The sequence below is a fragment of the Nicotiana sylvestris genome, chromosome 10 (assembly GCF_000393655.2).
Source record: "Nicotiana sylvestris chromosome 10, ASM39365v2, whole genome shotgun sequence".
In the NCBI taxonomy this organism is placed as follows: Eukaryota; Viridiplantae; Streptophyta; class Magnoliopsida; order Solanales; family Solanaceae; genus Nicotiana; species Nicotiana sylvestris.
In genome coordinates, this window is record NC_091066.1 from 3,409,339 (window position 1) to 3,425,701 (window position 16,363).

Below are 16,363 nucleotides of genomic sequence, written 5' to 3' on the forward strand. Positions count from 1 at the left end.
AAGTTCAACTCATATCCTAAAAGTTTCAATTCATATCCTAAAAAGTTCAAGTCATACATAAAAGCTTCAATTTATATCCTACAAGTTCAATTCACAAGAACAAAACCTAAAAACTAAAAGTTATATTCATATCTTACGAGTTTAAACATAAACTAAAACTTCAAGTCATATCCTAAAGGTTCAATACATATCCTAAAGGTTCAATTTATTTCCTAAAAGTTCAACTCATATCCTAAAAGTTTCAACTCATATCGTAAAAAGTTCAAGTCATACATAAAAGCTTCAATTTATATCGTACAAGTTCAATTCACAAGAACAAAACCTAAAAACTAAAAGTTCATCAATTCTTATCCTACGAGTTTAAACATAAACTAAAAGTTCAATTTATATCCTAAAGGTTCAATTCATATCCACAAAAGTTCAAGTCATATCCTAAAATTTCTATTTATATCCTAAAAATTCAACTCATATCCTAAAAGTTTCAATTCATATCCTAAAAATTCAATTCACAAGAACAAAACCTAAAAACTAAAAGTTATATTCATATCCTACGAGTTTAAACATAAACTAAAAGTTCAAGTCATATCCTAAAGGTTCAATACATATGCTAAAGGTTCAATTTATTTCCTAAAAGTTCAACTCATATCCTAAAAGTTTCAATTCATATCCTAAAAAGTTCAAGTCATACATAAAAGCTTCAATTTATATCCTACAAGTTCAATTCACAAGAACAAAACCTAAAAACTAAAAGTTATATTCATATCTTACGAGTTTAAACATAAACTAAAACTTCAAGTCATATCCTAAAGGTTCAATACATATGCTAAAGGTTCAATTTATTTCCCAAAAGTTCAACTCATATCCTAAAAGTTTCAATTCATATCCTAAAAGTTTCAATTCATATCCTAAAAATTCAACTCATATCCTAAAAGTTTCAATTTATATCCTAGATTTCTATAAACCCTAGATTTTTATAAAATGTTAAATAATGATAAATACAACCTAAACCCTAGGTTTCTATAAAATACAATGTTAAATAATCAATTGAAACACTAGTCATTTGAAACTAATTCATAGCTAATAAACAAAACATTATAAGCTTACACAAAAGATATAAATTGTAATTATAACCTAGAATTTTTAGGAGGTGGAGAAGGAGAGAGACGCAGCAGCGGCAGAGGCGACGGCGACAGGGCGGCGGCAGCTGGGCGGTGGTCGTTGGTGGCGTGGGTGGGGCCTCTGGTGCTGGGAGTTGGAAGGGGGGGGGGTTGAGTGTGAGAGAGAAAAGAGAGATTTAGGGAAATTTTTAGAAAGAATGGGAGGGGATCCCGGTTTTGACACTCTGGAATTAAAAATAGCGACCACAGTTGGTCGCTATTTTGGTAGGTAAATCAGTTTTGAATTTTTAGAAATAGCGACCAAAGTTGGTCGCTATTTCTAAAAAAATTATATTACTCTTAATTCAATTTAAAATTATATATATATGTAGTATAAATTTAGGATTTTAATTCAATTTAAGCTATATATATATATATATATATATATATATATATATATATATATATATTTAATTCAATTTAAAACTATGTACATATGTAGTATAAATTTAGGATTTTAATTCAATTTAAGCTATATATATATTAATTGTGTATATATAATACAATTTAAAATTATGTGCATATGTAGTATAAATTTAGGATTTTAATTCAATTTAAGCTATATATATATATATATATATATATATATATATAGCTATATTCGATACAATATTACTTAATACACTAATACTTAGTGCATAGTATAGCGTAAGTATATATAATATATATATAAGCTATATTCTATAAAGTATGACCTAATACAGTTATACTCAGTGCATAATATAGCGTAAGTATATATATATATATATATATATATATATATATATATATAAGCTATATTCGATATAATACTACCTAATACACTTATACTTAGTGCATAGTATAACGTAAGTATATATAGTATATATATAAGCTATATTCGATATAGTATTACCTAATACACTTATACTTAGTGCATAGTATAGCGTAAGTATATATATTATATATATATATATATATATATTATATATATATAAGCTATATTCGATACAGTATGACCTAATACACTTATACGCAGTGCATAGTATAGCGTAAGTATATATATATATATATATATATATATATATATATATATAAGCTATATTCGATACAGTATGACCTAATACACTTATACTCAGTGCATAGTATAGCGTAAGTATATATATATATTATATATATAAGCTATATTCGATATAATACTACCTAATACACTTATACTTAGTGCATAGTATAGCGTAAGTATATATATATTATATATATATATATATAAGCTATATTCGATACAGTACTACCTAATACACTTATACTCAGTGCATAGTATAGCGTAAGTATATTATATATATATATATATATATATATATATATATATATATATATATATATATATATATAAGCTATATTCGATATAATATTAGCTAATGCACTAATACTTAGTGCATAGTATAGTATAGTATATATATATATATATTATATATATAAGTTATATTCGATACAGTATTACCTAATACACTTATACTTAGTGCATAGTATAGCGTAAGTATATATATATATATATATATATATATATATATATATATATATATATATATAAGCTATATTCGATACAGTATTACCTAATACACTTATACTTAGTGCATAGTATAGCGTAAGTATATATATATATATATATATATATATATATATATAAGCTATATTCGATACAGTATTACCTAATACACTTATACTTAGTGCATAGTATAGCGTAAGTATATATATATTATATATGTAAGCTATATTCGATATAATATTACCTAATAGACTTATACTCAGTGCATAATATAGCATAAGTATATAATATATATATATATATATATATATATATATATATATAGAGAGAGAGAGAGAGAGAGAGAGAGAGAGAGAGAGAGAGAGAGAGACGCACGATTCGTAGTACTATTCATCCATTGTATTACAAAAGTGTTAACGGCTTATATTTATATTATTTAGATAGTAAATACAAAAGTGATTTTTAATTTTGACCATTGTTGACCTGAATAGAGACCAACTTTGGTCGCTATTTATTCAAGAATTTAGTTTAGCGACCAAAGTTGGTCGCTATATTTAAATCAGATTTAATTATATTTCATATAATATTTAAATTAATAATATAATTATTAAAATTGTATAACTGGGCCCCATTTAAGCGACCAAAGTTGGTCGGTATCTGCCTACCCTTTAAGTAGCGACCAACGTTGGTCGCCATTTTTATATTATATATATTTATATTTTATAATATTTTTAAAATAATAATATAATTATTAAAATTTTGTAGGTGGGTCCCACTTTAGCGACCAACATTGGTCACTAATCTCAGTAAATGTTTGACCAAGAAAGTCTGACCAGTCCAGTCAATATTTTGACTAATATAGCAACCAAGTAGCGACCAACCTTGGTCGCTATTTTGTTTCTTTTATTTATTTTATTATTTTCGCTAGTTTAGCGACCAACTTTGATCGCTTTTTCCCACAGACCAATTTTGGTCGCTAAATTTTGGTCGCTTTTTTTCTGGATTTCTAGTAGTGTATGTTGCGCGGACTCTTCAAAATATTACCGTACTTGTATCGGATCCTCAAAAAATACACTACTTTTAAAGGATCCGACACGCACTCAACTACATTTTTGAAGAGTCCGAGCATTCTTGTCTACCAGTTGGTAGAGTACTTAGAAAGCAGATTTTTTTCTGAATAACTGGATTTAAATGCCTTGTGGTAACCTTTACTATCTTCCGTTTTTCATAATGCCGGCCTTATCTACTGGTTATTGTTTTGTTTTTCGTCTATTTTCTTGTTTTTGTTTCTCTATGATTTGTGTTGATGGTACCGATATATTGTCTCTTTTCGTCTTTTTGAGCCGAGGGTCTATCGGAAACAACCTCTCTACTCTCTCAGGGTAGGGGTAAGGTTTGCGTATACACTACCCTCCTCAGACCTCACTAGTGGAATTTTACTGGGTCGTCGTTGTTGCTGTGGTGGTAACCTTTACTTTGGATCACACCGCTACTTAGATAAACATGAATGCCAGTTCAACTATCGCACTGCTGCCCAGGATGCTATAGCAAAGGCAAATCTGGTTGTGAAGGCAGAAAAACTTGACAAGATCTAGAAAGGGTATCGTGCTTAAAGTTGGTACGCTCGTCTAGTTCAAAAGGTCTTCCTCGAGGATGAACAGTGAATGGGAATTTGAAAGATAATCAGCTGCTAAAACGAAGGTGATCGACTATAATGAAGTTGAAGGAGAACCTCGGAGCAACACTAAAATTGTCTCTGTGTGACCTATGGGTCACGGGTTCAAGCTATAGAATCAGCCACTAATGCTTGTCATGGAATCAGTCACTGATGTTTGCATAGGGTAGGCGCCTACATCACACCCCTTGAGGTGCGGCTCTTCCCAGACCCTGCGTGAATGCAGGACGCTTCGAGCACCAGGCTGCGCGACTGTAATGAAGTATTAAATTTGTGTTGTTACCAGTTAGAACTAAAATGACAGTACTATTTGGATAAAAATGCACTTAAATACAAGCTCTAATAGAGCATAAATTCTATTAAGTTTACTTCAAAAGTGAACCAGATACGCAGATATAAATAGGAGTGTACAAAGGAAACCGACAAACCGCACAAATCCGATAATCTAAGTTAAATTGAGAAAAAAAAAACCCGACTATGGTTTGGTTTGATTTGATTTGGTGTTGGAAAAAAACCCGACCATAATTGGTTTGGTTTGGTTTTAACTAAAGAAAGTCAAACCGAAACCAACCCAACCCAACATCACATATATAGAAATTTTAGATATATTTAATAAATAAATATACTTATTGTGATGTAATTTATAAATATTTCTTAAACTTTTTCATAATTTTATCTTTTAAGATATTATTTCAAGGTTAGACTTAGAACTTTTGAATGTTCCAATAAGTTTTATAACCATTAATATTAGTAACTTAAAGAGAATTTTTCATAAAACACCATCTTTTAGGTCTAATTAGCCATTTATAGATACATTTTGTTATATTACGTGTTATAGATACCTTTTATGTTTTTATATAATGTATTTTATGTATTTAAGCTATTGTATTCATTAATACAATAGAAAAAATAGGTGTTAAAAAGGGAATTCCAGGTAAGGTTGATATGTATTTAACTGTATTCACGCGGCATTAACGTGAATACAGTAACGTATCTGCGCAAAATCTGGAAGGTTAAACTAGTTAAAATGGGAAGGAAATCAAATCACATGATATTCTCCTAACTTAACTTAACGAACAAAAACTAGTACCCATTAATCTGTATTCTGCCATACACGATTCAAGCTAAAAAAAACAGCGAAAACCAGAGCAACATCTGTTCGAAGTTCTTCCATTCACTTCTCCTTTTTCTCTGTTCGCAGATATCAATTCAACAACGGAAAATTAGATTGATACAAATTATATACAAAATACGGTATAGTTCCTTTTATACATATGACAAGTTTAACAGTGTTGTTGCGTTATTCGGAACGATGAGGGCAATTACATCGATTTTTCAATTGAGGAAATACTGATAAAGGAGTATGCCTCCTTTAATGATCTGGTTGCTTCAATTTCTAATCAACTGGGTATAGATTTGAGCTCAAAGTCCATTAAAATTCAATACAAAGTAGAAGAAAATTGCACGCCAATGGAAATACACAATGATATGGTTACAGAGTGTATGTAGAATTGAAAAAAGAGAACAGAGAATTTGGTATGTATCCTTTGTGCATAACAACTATTGAAAAATAACTTGTATTCGGAGGTAGTTTAAATCAAGGTGACATTGTGCAAATAGACGAAGCAGTTCAAAGGTACGATTCCGATACAGATAATACACTGACTCTAGATTTTGTCAATTCAGGAGAAGTGATTGGAGTGTTCGAACTCCACAAGGATTTGATAATTTCACAAACTAATTAAAGGGAGGTTATGGCTGGACAAGTGTATAAGGATAAGGCTACATTGAAAGAGGTGATGGAGAATTATGCTATAGCTCAAAGGTTTGAATTCCGGGTTGATAGGTCTAATGCTGTCAGGTTTGCATGTATTTAAGTTTTTTTTTTGTATTTTCTATTATTGATTCGAGCTGTAAGTTTAACGTTGTTGTATTTATGTGTATCTTGGATTTCCTCTTGATTATCATAGATGTAGTTAACATATGTTTGTTTATGGTCCTTGAATACATGTATTCATATGTATTTTACTGGTATAATTACATTACAGTGGCTCTAATTATTTTCTTATTTTGTCTATTGTGGTTTTAAGTGTATGCATATACCCAAAATAGTATTCAGTTGTATTCATTGTATTTAATGCATATAACTATAATAGAATTCAGTAGTATAAAGATTTATATATATAGATGTCAGTATGTAAAATAATCAGATTGTATTCGTGTGTATATGAGTGAATTTTTTTGTAAACACTTATGCTAATCATATGTACAATGATTAATACTTTGCAGTTATGCATTATCATGTATTTCAGAAGATTGTGAATGGAGGTTTAAGGCTTCAAGCATTAACAAATCAGAACTATTCAAAGTGAGAGAATTCATTGATAACCATACATATCCGCTGAAGGACAAGGTGTATGAGCAGCGGCAGTCAAGAAACAGCCTTATATGTGGTATGATAAGGCCTAAGCTTACAAATTATAAGAGGAAATACACCCCAAAGGATATTATTGATGATGTGAAATCAGATTTAGGTGTAGACATTAGCTACATGTTGGCGTGGAGGGCTAAAGAAAAGTCAATGAATTTTTTGAGAGGTGAACCGGCTGATTCATACAAAAAATTACGAGGATACTTCTATACAATGGATATGACATATCTAGGTTCCCACATCATAATGGTAAAATCGCCAAAAAGTGAATTCATGTACGTGTATATATCTTTGTATGCTTTTATAAAGGGGTTTGATCATTGTAGACCCATTGTTGTTGTGGATGGAAGTCACCTAAAATCTTACTACACCGGGACATTTGTTTCGGCAAGCACGCTGGATGGTGCAGGTGAGTATCTGAATTATAATACAATTTGTTAATATTTTAAATGTTGAAATACATGTTCTAAAAATATGTATTCAATTGTATTTACAAGTCATATATTGCCACTAGCATATTGTGTTATTGATTCAGAGAACGATGCTGCTTGGACGTGGTTCTTTGAGCAATTCAAGATAGCATACGGTGACAGGGAAAACATGTGCATCGTTTCAGATAGAAATGAGAGTATCATTAAATCTGTATCGAGAGTGTATCCAAATGTACCACAATTTGCTTGTATATGGCATCTATGGAACAACGTATATAAGAAATTCAAAAGGAGTCATGCCAAGTTGAGCGAGATATACTTCTCGATGGCAAAAGCATACACACAAGCTGAATTTGACAGTCTAATGGAGAAGGTGGAGAAGGTAGATATTAGGGTGAAAGAATACTTAGAGTTAGCTGGATACGAAAAGTGGGCTAGGTTGTATGCACCTGTTAACAGGGGACGGACAATGACGTCAAATATTGCTGAGTCAATCAATGTCGCATTAGTTTCAGCAAGGGAATTGCCAATATACAACTTTCTCAAAGAAGTTAGGAAGATGTTTGGACGTTGGAATTGTAGTAACCGCAAAGAAGCTACACAGACATACACGACGCTTGGAGAAAAATACCAGGAGATGCATACTTTGAATGAGGCAATGTCCGCGTATGACTGTAAGTTATATTTTAATGTCATTGTAGTATATAGCTTAATTGTTTTCTGAATTAATGGCATGAATACAACTGAATACAATCATTTTTTAAAATACAACTACCATGAATACATATGAATACAACTAAATTCAAACACATAAAAGACATATTTTTTCGAAGATCTGATATGAATACAACTGAATATAACTAAAAACATGCTGCAAAAACTATTCGAATACATCAGAATACAACTAACAAATCTGTATTATATATAATTTTAATATGTATTGTCATGACGTATCCTTCTAATGTTTTTTTAGCCTCCTGCTGCCTAAAGTACAACAGACTTTTGATAAGTTCTGCACTAATTACAGTTAATAGTCTGCTGGTCTAAATATAATATGTATTCATCTGTATGCAAATATTTCAGTTGTATGTAACTGAGTAATTCAACATTATACATATGATAATTTAGTTATATGTGCTCAAAACTTATATTTCTATTTTTAAATGTAGGTGGTACCATCAACTGAATACTTACATACGGTTAACGATGGAGGGAGGAATTACACAGTCTGCATGTTAGAGAGAAAATGTGTTTGTGGGAGGTTCCAAGTTGATGAATTGTCATGCCCACATGCTTGGGCTGTATTGAAGAGCAAGTTTCTAATGCCAGAAGAATATTGCTCTAACTATTACAAATCAAATACTGTTGTAATGACATACGATGTGCATGTGTACCCGCTACCAAACAGATATGACTGGAATATACCAGCACATGTTGCAGAGGAGGTTGTACTACCACCCAAATGGAAAAAACCTCTTGGAAAGCCAAAGAAGAAGCGCGATAAACCTTTAAGTGAATTGCTGCAGCCAAAAAGTCAACATTCATGTAGCATATGTGGGCAGGGAGGACATAACAAGTGAACGTGTAGAAATGCTCCACGTAATAAATAGTTAACACTCTGACATGTATTGGTGTTTCAACGATTTGTCAATACTTATGATGACATTGTCAAGTAATAAATTCTCATTGTCAAGTAATAATTTCAGAAATGACTTTCGTGAATAGATTCTGAATACATATAGTTACCTTAATGTGTTGGATACAATCGAATATAACCTTATCTACATATACTTTGACAGTTTATTATAGACAGTGCCTGAGTTATATACATAACTAGTCAGAATTCACCGGAATACATCTATATACTCAGTTGTAATATAATAATTTCAATAAGTCTGAATTTATATTCTCTAACTCAACAATAACATGTTTAATACATCTGAATTTATATTCTTTAACAAATATTAACTGAATTTGAAAGATACATATTAAAGAATATAGCTTAATACAAAGAAATATAGTTGAATACAGAGAAATACATATGATTAATACAGTTGAGTATAACTGAATATAGCTGAATACAAAAAAATACAATTGAATACAACTGAATAATATAGTTGAATACAACTAACTACTACTGAATAAAACAGTTGAATACAACTGACTACAGTTGAATACGTATAAACTGTTTAATACATCTAAATTTGTATTCTTTAATGCTCCCTCCGTTTCAATTTATGTGAACATATTTCCTTTTTAGTCCGTGCCAAAAAGAATGACTCCTTTCCTTATTTGGAACAATTTACCTTTACAGAATGATTTATAGTCACACAAAATATATGTGCTTCATTTTACACCATAAGATCAAAAGTCTTCTCTCTTTTCTTAAACTCCGTGCCCAGTCAAATGGGTTCACATAAATTGAAACGGAGGGAGTATGTATTAACTGAACTTGAAATATACATATAAATGAATGCTGCTGAATACAACTGAATACATCTTAATAATACAGTTGAATACAACTGAATACACCTGAATCCAGAAAAATACATCTGAATTCTTTAATATAACCTACCATCAGAATACATAAAGTTTCTGACTTTGATATTAACATGTTCAATACCTAAAACCTATTCAAGCAAGTTACTGAATAATACATACTTGAATCCTGTAAGATACATATGAATTTAAACTGAAAAATAAGCACGAATACTTATGAACAAACCAGTGAAACAACGATTGAAAAGTTGCAATTGTCATACACGAACACTGTTGATAAAGTGATAAGTTTTTATAACTAAATACCATCTTCACCAAAAAACTACTCAAAACAATATTCTTCTTCAAACTACATTCTAAAACTACATTAACCTAAAGCTACTCTAACACTATCTGCATCTTTGAATCTGACTCCGTGATTTGCCTAACAATCTTTGAGGGTGCTTCATTCTCGCTTATGGCATCAGCGTCTATCTTCCGCATAGCATAGTCCCAGAGGAGAGCACCATATCTTTGACAGAGTAGATTGGAATCAAATGTTATTTGTGGAATCTCACCAATAGTGCTTAGAAACTCTGCGTATGCCGCAACATGCACCCCACAATCCCTAAAAAATAATTGATTGAAAAAATTAAAAATAATTCATACAATTAGATTTGTATATAACATACAAGAATGATGATTGAATATTTACATGCTTCCAGCTTTCTGTTGAGGCAGATCTGATATGAAAAAAACTTCAAAGGGATCATTATGTGACTTGTCAGTGTATGCTGAGTAAGTAAACCAATCTATGCCTTGACTATCTCTGTAAAAGCCACTAATTGATAGATACAGAGGTACACGCTTAGCTAGCTTATCAATCTCAGAAGCTATATATGCATCATGATACGAGTCATACACTTTGATATATCTCTCCTTGAATGAGACAACAGCCAATACCCAGTGTAATTTGTCCTTCAAGTTGACTGGTATCAAGACATTATCCACAGTATGCCAAGGTACATTTGCTAGCAATCTGTAGCCCCTTATGTACTCAAATACCACATCCTCTTCTTTGGCTACATTAGCATTACTATCTGTATCAGTATACCTGTCGAAGATTTCAGCGATTCTTGTCTTGAATATACAATCAACAATTGTATACTTGAAGTTGCTTTTTTGATTGTACTTTCCCTTCTTTCTCAGATAGTAGAATATGACGTCAATATGCTATACACAAATTTAATTACACGGTGTGAGTCCAATTAATCAAACTATTAAAGAATATAGCTGAATATAGAGAAATACATATGAATAATACAGTTGAGTACAACTGAATTTAGCTGAATAATACAGTTGAATACAACTGAATAAAATAGCTGAATACAACTGACTACAGCTGATTAAAACAGTTGAATACAACTGACTATAGTTGAATACAACTGAATACAGAGAAATACATATGAATAATATAGTTGAGAACAACTGAATACAGCTGAAAGCAAAAAAAAATACAACTGAATACAGCTAAATGATACAGTTGAATACAGAGAAATACATATGAATAATACAGTTGAGAACAACTTAATACAGCTGAGAGCAAGAAAAATACAACTGACTACAGCTGATTAAAACAGTTTAATAACACTGACTATAGCTGAATAATGATGCCATTGCATTCATCATACATTTCATCATATAGAGTGTTTGAAATACAGAATACAATCAAATGCATGTTGTTATTCAAAGAAAATTAGTCAGTTAGGGGAAAAACTTACGTTGTCATCCCATAGCTTCCCGTCAAACGATAGAAGGTAAAACCAATTTTTTGAATTAACTTGATCAACTCCAAAATCCAATGGTATATGAAGTGTTGACTTGTTCTTCTTGTAATGGTCTTCCAAATTACTTCTACAAGTATGATATAAAAAAACATTATATACATTTTTTAAAATATAAAAACTTAATACACATACCGGGGGAAAACTAACCTCTGATCATGTCTAGCGAAAAGACCATCACGAACCCATTTGTCATATTCCTGAATGATTAATGTAGGATGTGGCCCTGCTATTGAATCATCCTAAAAGGGGTGTATTTTTCCAAAAATAGGGGTCAACTTTACTGAGGTACCTGTTGTTCATTGAATTCGTGAGTAGAACTTTTAAATTTAAAAACCATGAGGAAATAGATCTTTAGTTTATAAGAAAACTAACCTGCGGAGTCGAAGTTAGACTCATAAGGCGAAGAATACCATTTACTTGGTCGTCGATTCCTATGAGATGGTACTGGGGTTGATTCAGCTTTTTTGCACTGTTGTGTATCACAATTCTAGTTTCTGGAATTTGACTGGAAAGAAACTTGCTGTCCAGCTCAAATTGAGATACATAGAATTCTGTAGATACACCCTCTTGACCTGTAGATGGTATGTTGCACTGCACCTCTGATGTAGTATTCCCCTCACCTCTTGACTCCACACATTGAGCATTAAGCACTGGTTTCTATTAGTTGTATGTATTATTGTTAGTGTAGTAACTTGGTCTAAGAATACAGTTAAATACATATAATTACAGTAAGAAAATATATTTTGGTAATGGAAATCTTAGTGAAATACAACACATATATTCAAGATTAACAAATCAGAATATATTAAAATACGGCTGAATATATTTAAATACAGCAGTTAATTCCAATTACATATTAAGGTTAACAAACATATGAATACATTTAAATACATGAGTTGGTTAAATACATTTATCATTTTAATGAGGCAGTTAAATGCTTGTCGAATACATAAAACTTTTAAAATACAATTATTTAATTATAACAGAAAACTGGAGATATAAACAAATGCTAAAGATGTTAAAAATGTTAAACCTCAACATTATCTCCGACATCTGTGTCAATACCATCATCACGTCTTCCTATGGGTTCCTTTCTCTAGTGTAAACTTTTATTTTGCTGATTTTGTTGAAGATGGTCAGAAAGCATCTTGAAGTTATCATTGATAAATGCTCTCAGAGACTTGAACTCTCCCACAACCTTAACAAGACAGAAATAATTAGAAGATTGCGCCAAATATATATGAATGTTAAGCACTAAACTGTAATGTTTAATATGTGGTTAAATACTCACGTATTCTTTGAATGAATTTAGGTCTTTCCTCAAAGAAGATACTTCGTCATTTTTGGAATTTGGCAGCTTATTGTCATGCAAAACATTTTGTCCAAATTCGGATACACAAACAAGAGGAATCTTGGATTGATACTCTATTTCATTAGGATGCCTTTCGGGTTCCTTGCGCTTTTTATGGGGCAGTGATGAAGATAGACCAATACTTGCAATATGTTTCTTCTTACATTGAAGATTGGGTGTAGGAGAAAAGTCGTCCGAATCCTCTCCCGACTTGTCTGAATGAGCAAGAGTAGGTTTGTTCTCAACATCAGTGCCTACAGGAGGAATCTGAATAACGGCAAGCTCTATATCGCTTGGATGGATGTCCTTGTAAACAATCTGAAAAACGAAATACAATCAAAGTCTTACTACAAACATACACATGCAGATCTGGAATCAAACTGAAATTTCTATTGAAATTAAAGCAACACTAATGATTGGGAAATAATATGCAATTATATGAAGAATTAATAATGAAGGCTACAACAGCTGTATATTGTTGTATGTATATGAATGCAAATGTTTGCGGTAACTATATTTAAATGTATGCAGTTTCTGTATGCATTTGTATACAAGTGTATGCAGCATATTTATGCAACTGTATGCAACTGTATACTGCTGTGTGCATCCCCTGCAAATGTATGCAGTCTCCTGTATGCAAATGTAAGCAAAATCTGTATGCATTTGTATGTAATTGTATGCAGCATACATGTGAGAATATGACAACAAATATTATAGCAGAAACTACATCAGAAACTACAGCAGGTATTAAAGCATCAAAAATGTATTTGTATGCAATTGTATACTTCTGTATGCAAATGTATGCAGAATTAATTATTAATAAAATCTAAACTAACCATGATACAAATTGTATATTACCATGTTTCCGTTGTCATTGAACATGCCGTTCATCAGATAAGCAAAGTTTGGCTGATTTCCGGTGGTTCTCCAATTGAGTATTCTGGGGACCACGTCATCAACCCGGAGTGCAATTTTGGGATCAACATCTGAACAACACCCATAAAACCACACTTGTATAGCTAGGGGCATCCCAGCTATCCTGTAATACTTCTTGTGAGCATCCATCTTCTTGGTAATCGATTTTGTCAGTGTTTCAAATGCTTTTAAACTCCAATGATATTCAGAATAACGCCCACTCTCTACCAAGTCAAAATGTAGCCTTGGTATGGTTGTATTTTTCTTCTCAAATGAAAAAATGAAGGTGTGTATGAAATACAACAAAGATATCTTCAAGGCATCCCCATAATTGTTGGGACCCCAGTTCTTGTCAGCAAATCATTTCATCAAATGTTTCTTCTTGACAAGATTAGCACCTCCAAAGTAAGTCTCAATAAGCCGATTAGGAACTTTTTCACTAAACTCAAAATCAACATCATTACCAACACATTTGAGGCCAGTCACAAGCGCAAACTCCCTTAATGTGAAATGTAATGAAGTACCATTGACGTGTATTGCAAATATATTTTTAGGAGTTCCTTCTAACTGGAGAGCCATGAAGCATCTGAAGAGTTGATGTTGGACTTCACAACGCTTCATTTGAAGAAAATTTCCAAAGCAAGTATTACCCAGCTGTTTGTACTGCTCTGGAGTAAGGTTCTCTTTTAGCTCGGAGACTATGTTAGTGTTAGTATATACACTGATATGCAGTGCAAATATTGGCTGGTGTTTCACAAAAAACTTAATTCCCTGCATTTAACAAGAATAAATACATATAAATACAATTTAATACAATGCATATTTCACAGTAAATTTGACATGAATACATATGAATAATTGAATACAACTTCAAACACTTAGAAGTATAAATATAACTGAATACACAACATATTTAACAGTAAATCTGACATGAATACATACGAATCTAACTAAATACACTGACAAGTCTAAATACATATAAAAACAACTGCATACAACACACATGACATAAAATATCATTAACATGAATACATATGAATACAACTAAATACATACTGGAAAATTAAACATTTGCAAACAATAAAATAAATACATTGAAAGTAGAATAAAATACAGTGATGGGAACCTTGAAAATCTTTAAAAATACAACTATAATAATACATCAGAATACATATACATACGTATAAATACAACTGAATACATTAACAATAAAGAAGAATACGTCAGAAAATTACCTTTTCTTCAACTTTATCTGAGATTTTACTTGCTTCAACCTCTTTCCCCTTGACAGATGAAGCTTCAGAGATATGGATTTTCCTCTTTTTCGTTTTCTCCATTCTTGTCTCCTTCATTGATTTCTCGACTTGGGTTTCTTTGAAATTTTCATGTCGAGCTTTTGTTCTTTTCTCCAAAGCCATATTTTTGGCTAAACCTGCATCCAATTTCCCTTGAGTGATTTGCAATGAGAAAGAGGGACCAACGAAATTGAGAATTTTAGTGGGTACACCTCTAGTAATCAACTTGCGGGTTATACTCTCAGACATTGTGAGAATACGACTTGGGTACTGTTGATTAGATACAATTTGGTAAGTAGAGATGTTGAGAATAAACAAAAATGGCAAAAATCAAAAAAATAAAATTGCTTACCGTACTACTTATAGAAACAAATCAGTACAATAAATATCGAATTAGGGTTTACCCGAGATTGGGAAAGGAGGAAGCAGCGTTGTGGGTTAGGAGAATTTTGATTTTTAGTGCGATTACAGAGGGGTTTGGAATGAAAAATATATTGTATCAATTTAGAGAGAGAGGGTGAACTTGTATTGAGAAGTTGTATGGAAAACAAGTGTTTATGAGAGAGAAAATATGAGAATGGAGAGAGGGAAATAAAATATAGCGTGAAAAATGCCTCAAGTGTAGGAGATACCCAAAATTAGAAATATTGCTATAAATCATATAACATATCTATAGGAGGTAATTTATTTAAATGGTATTTATTTTAAATAAATAGGGGGTTAACCTATTCTATAGGAAGTAAAATTTCCTAACTTAAATAATGCTAACATAAGCCCAAACCAAAATCAAAACAATACTAACGCTATCAAAAGATATTCAATTCAATACTACGAACGACAATGTATTGAATATCTATTTTTTATTTTGCAATAATTCAAATAAAAATGCATAACCTATTTTTATTTTTTCTTTAGCGTTTAGTCATGTAATCAATACTCCCTTATTAGTCTACTTATTTTAGCATGACTTAGTACTTTTAGATTATATTTATTTTTATTATGACTTTTTAATTAGCAATATTTATATTACATAATTTTATTGTTGAATATTTTATATTTTAGGATAATGCCATGATACATCTCATATTTCATATTATTTTCTTGAAAAATACCTTACATAGTTGTATGTTACTAGGATTAAAGAAATATTTTAAGCACAAGTTATATGTTTTGTGTAACGAAGATTTTACCAGAAAAAACCTGAATAACCCGAAAATCCAAGATTGAAAAACCCGAGTTTTATTGGTTTGGTCTTTAAATTTAATAACCCGACACAATT

General features: G+C 31.3%; 1 protein-coding gene across 1 annotated transcript; it reads left to right on the top strand.

Moving 5' to 3' along the window:
* Nucleotides 1-6,090: 6,090 nt before the first annotated feature.
* LOC104215640 (uncharacterized) lies at nt 6,091-8,778 on the top strand. Its single transcript, XM_070160504.1, has 4 exons — nt 6,091-6,197; nt 6,626-7,176; nt 7,282-7,853; nt 8,368-8,778. The coding sequence occupies exons 1-4, from the start codon at nt 6,091-6,093 to the stop codon at nt 8,776-8,778; spliced, it is 1,641 nt and encodes a 546-aa protein (XP_070016605.1).
* The last annotated feature ends 7,585 nt before the right edge of the window (nt 8,779-16,363 follow it).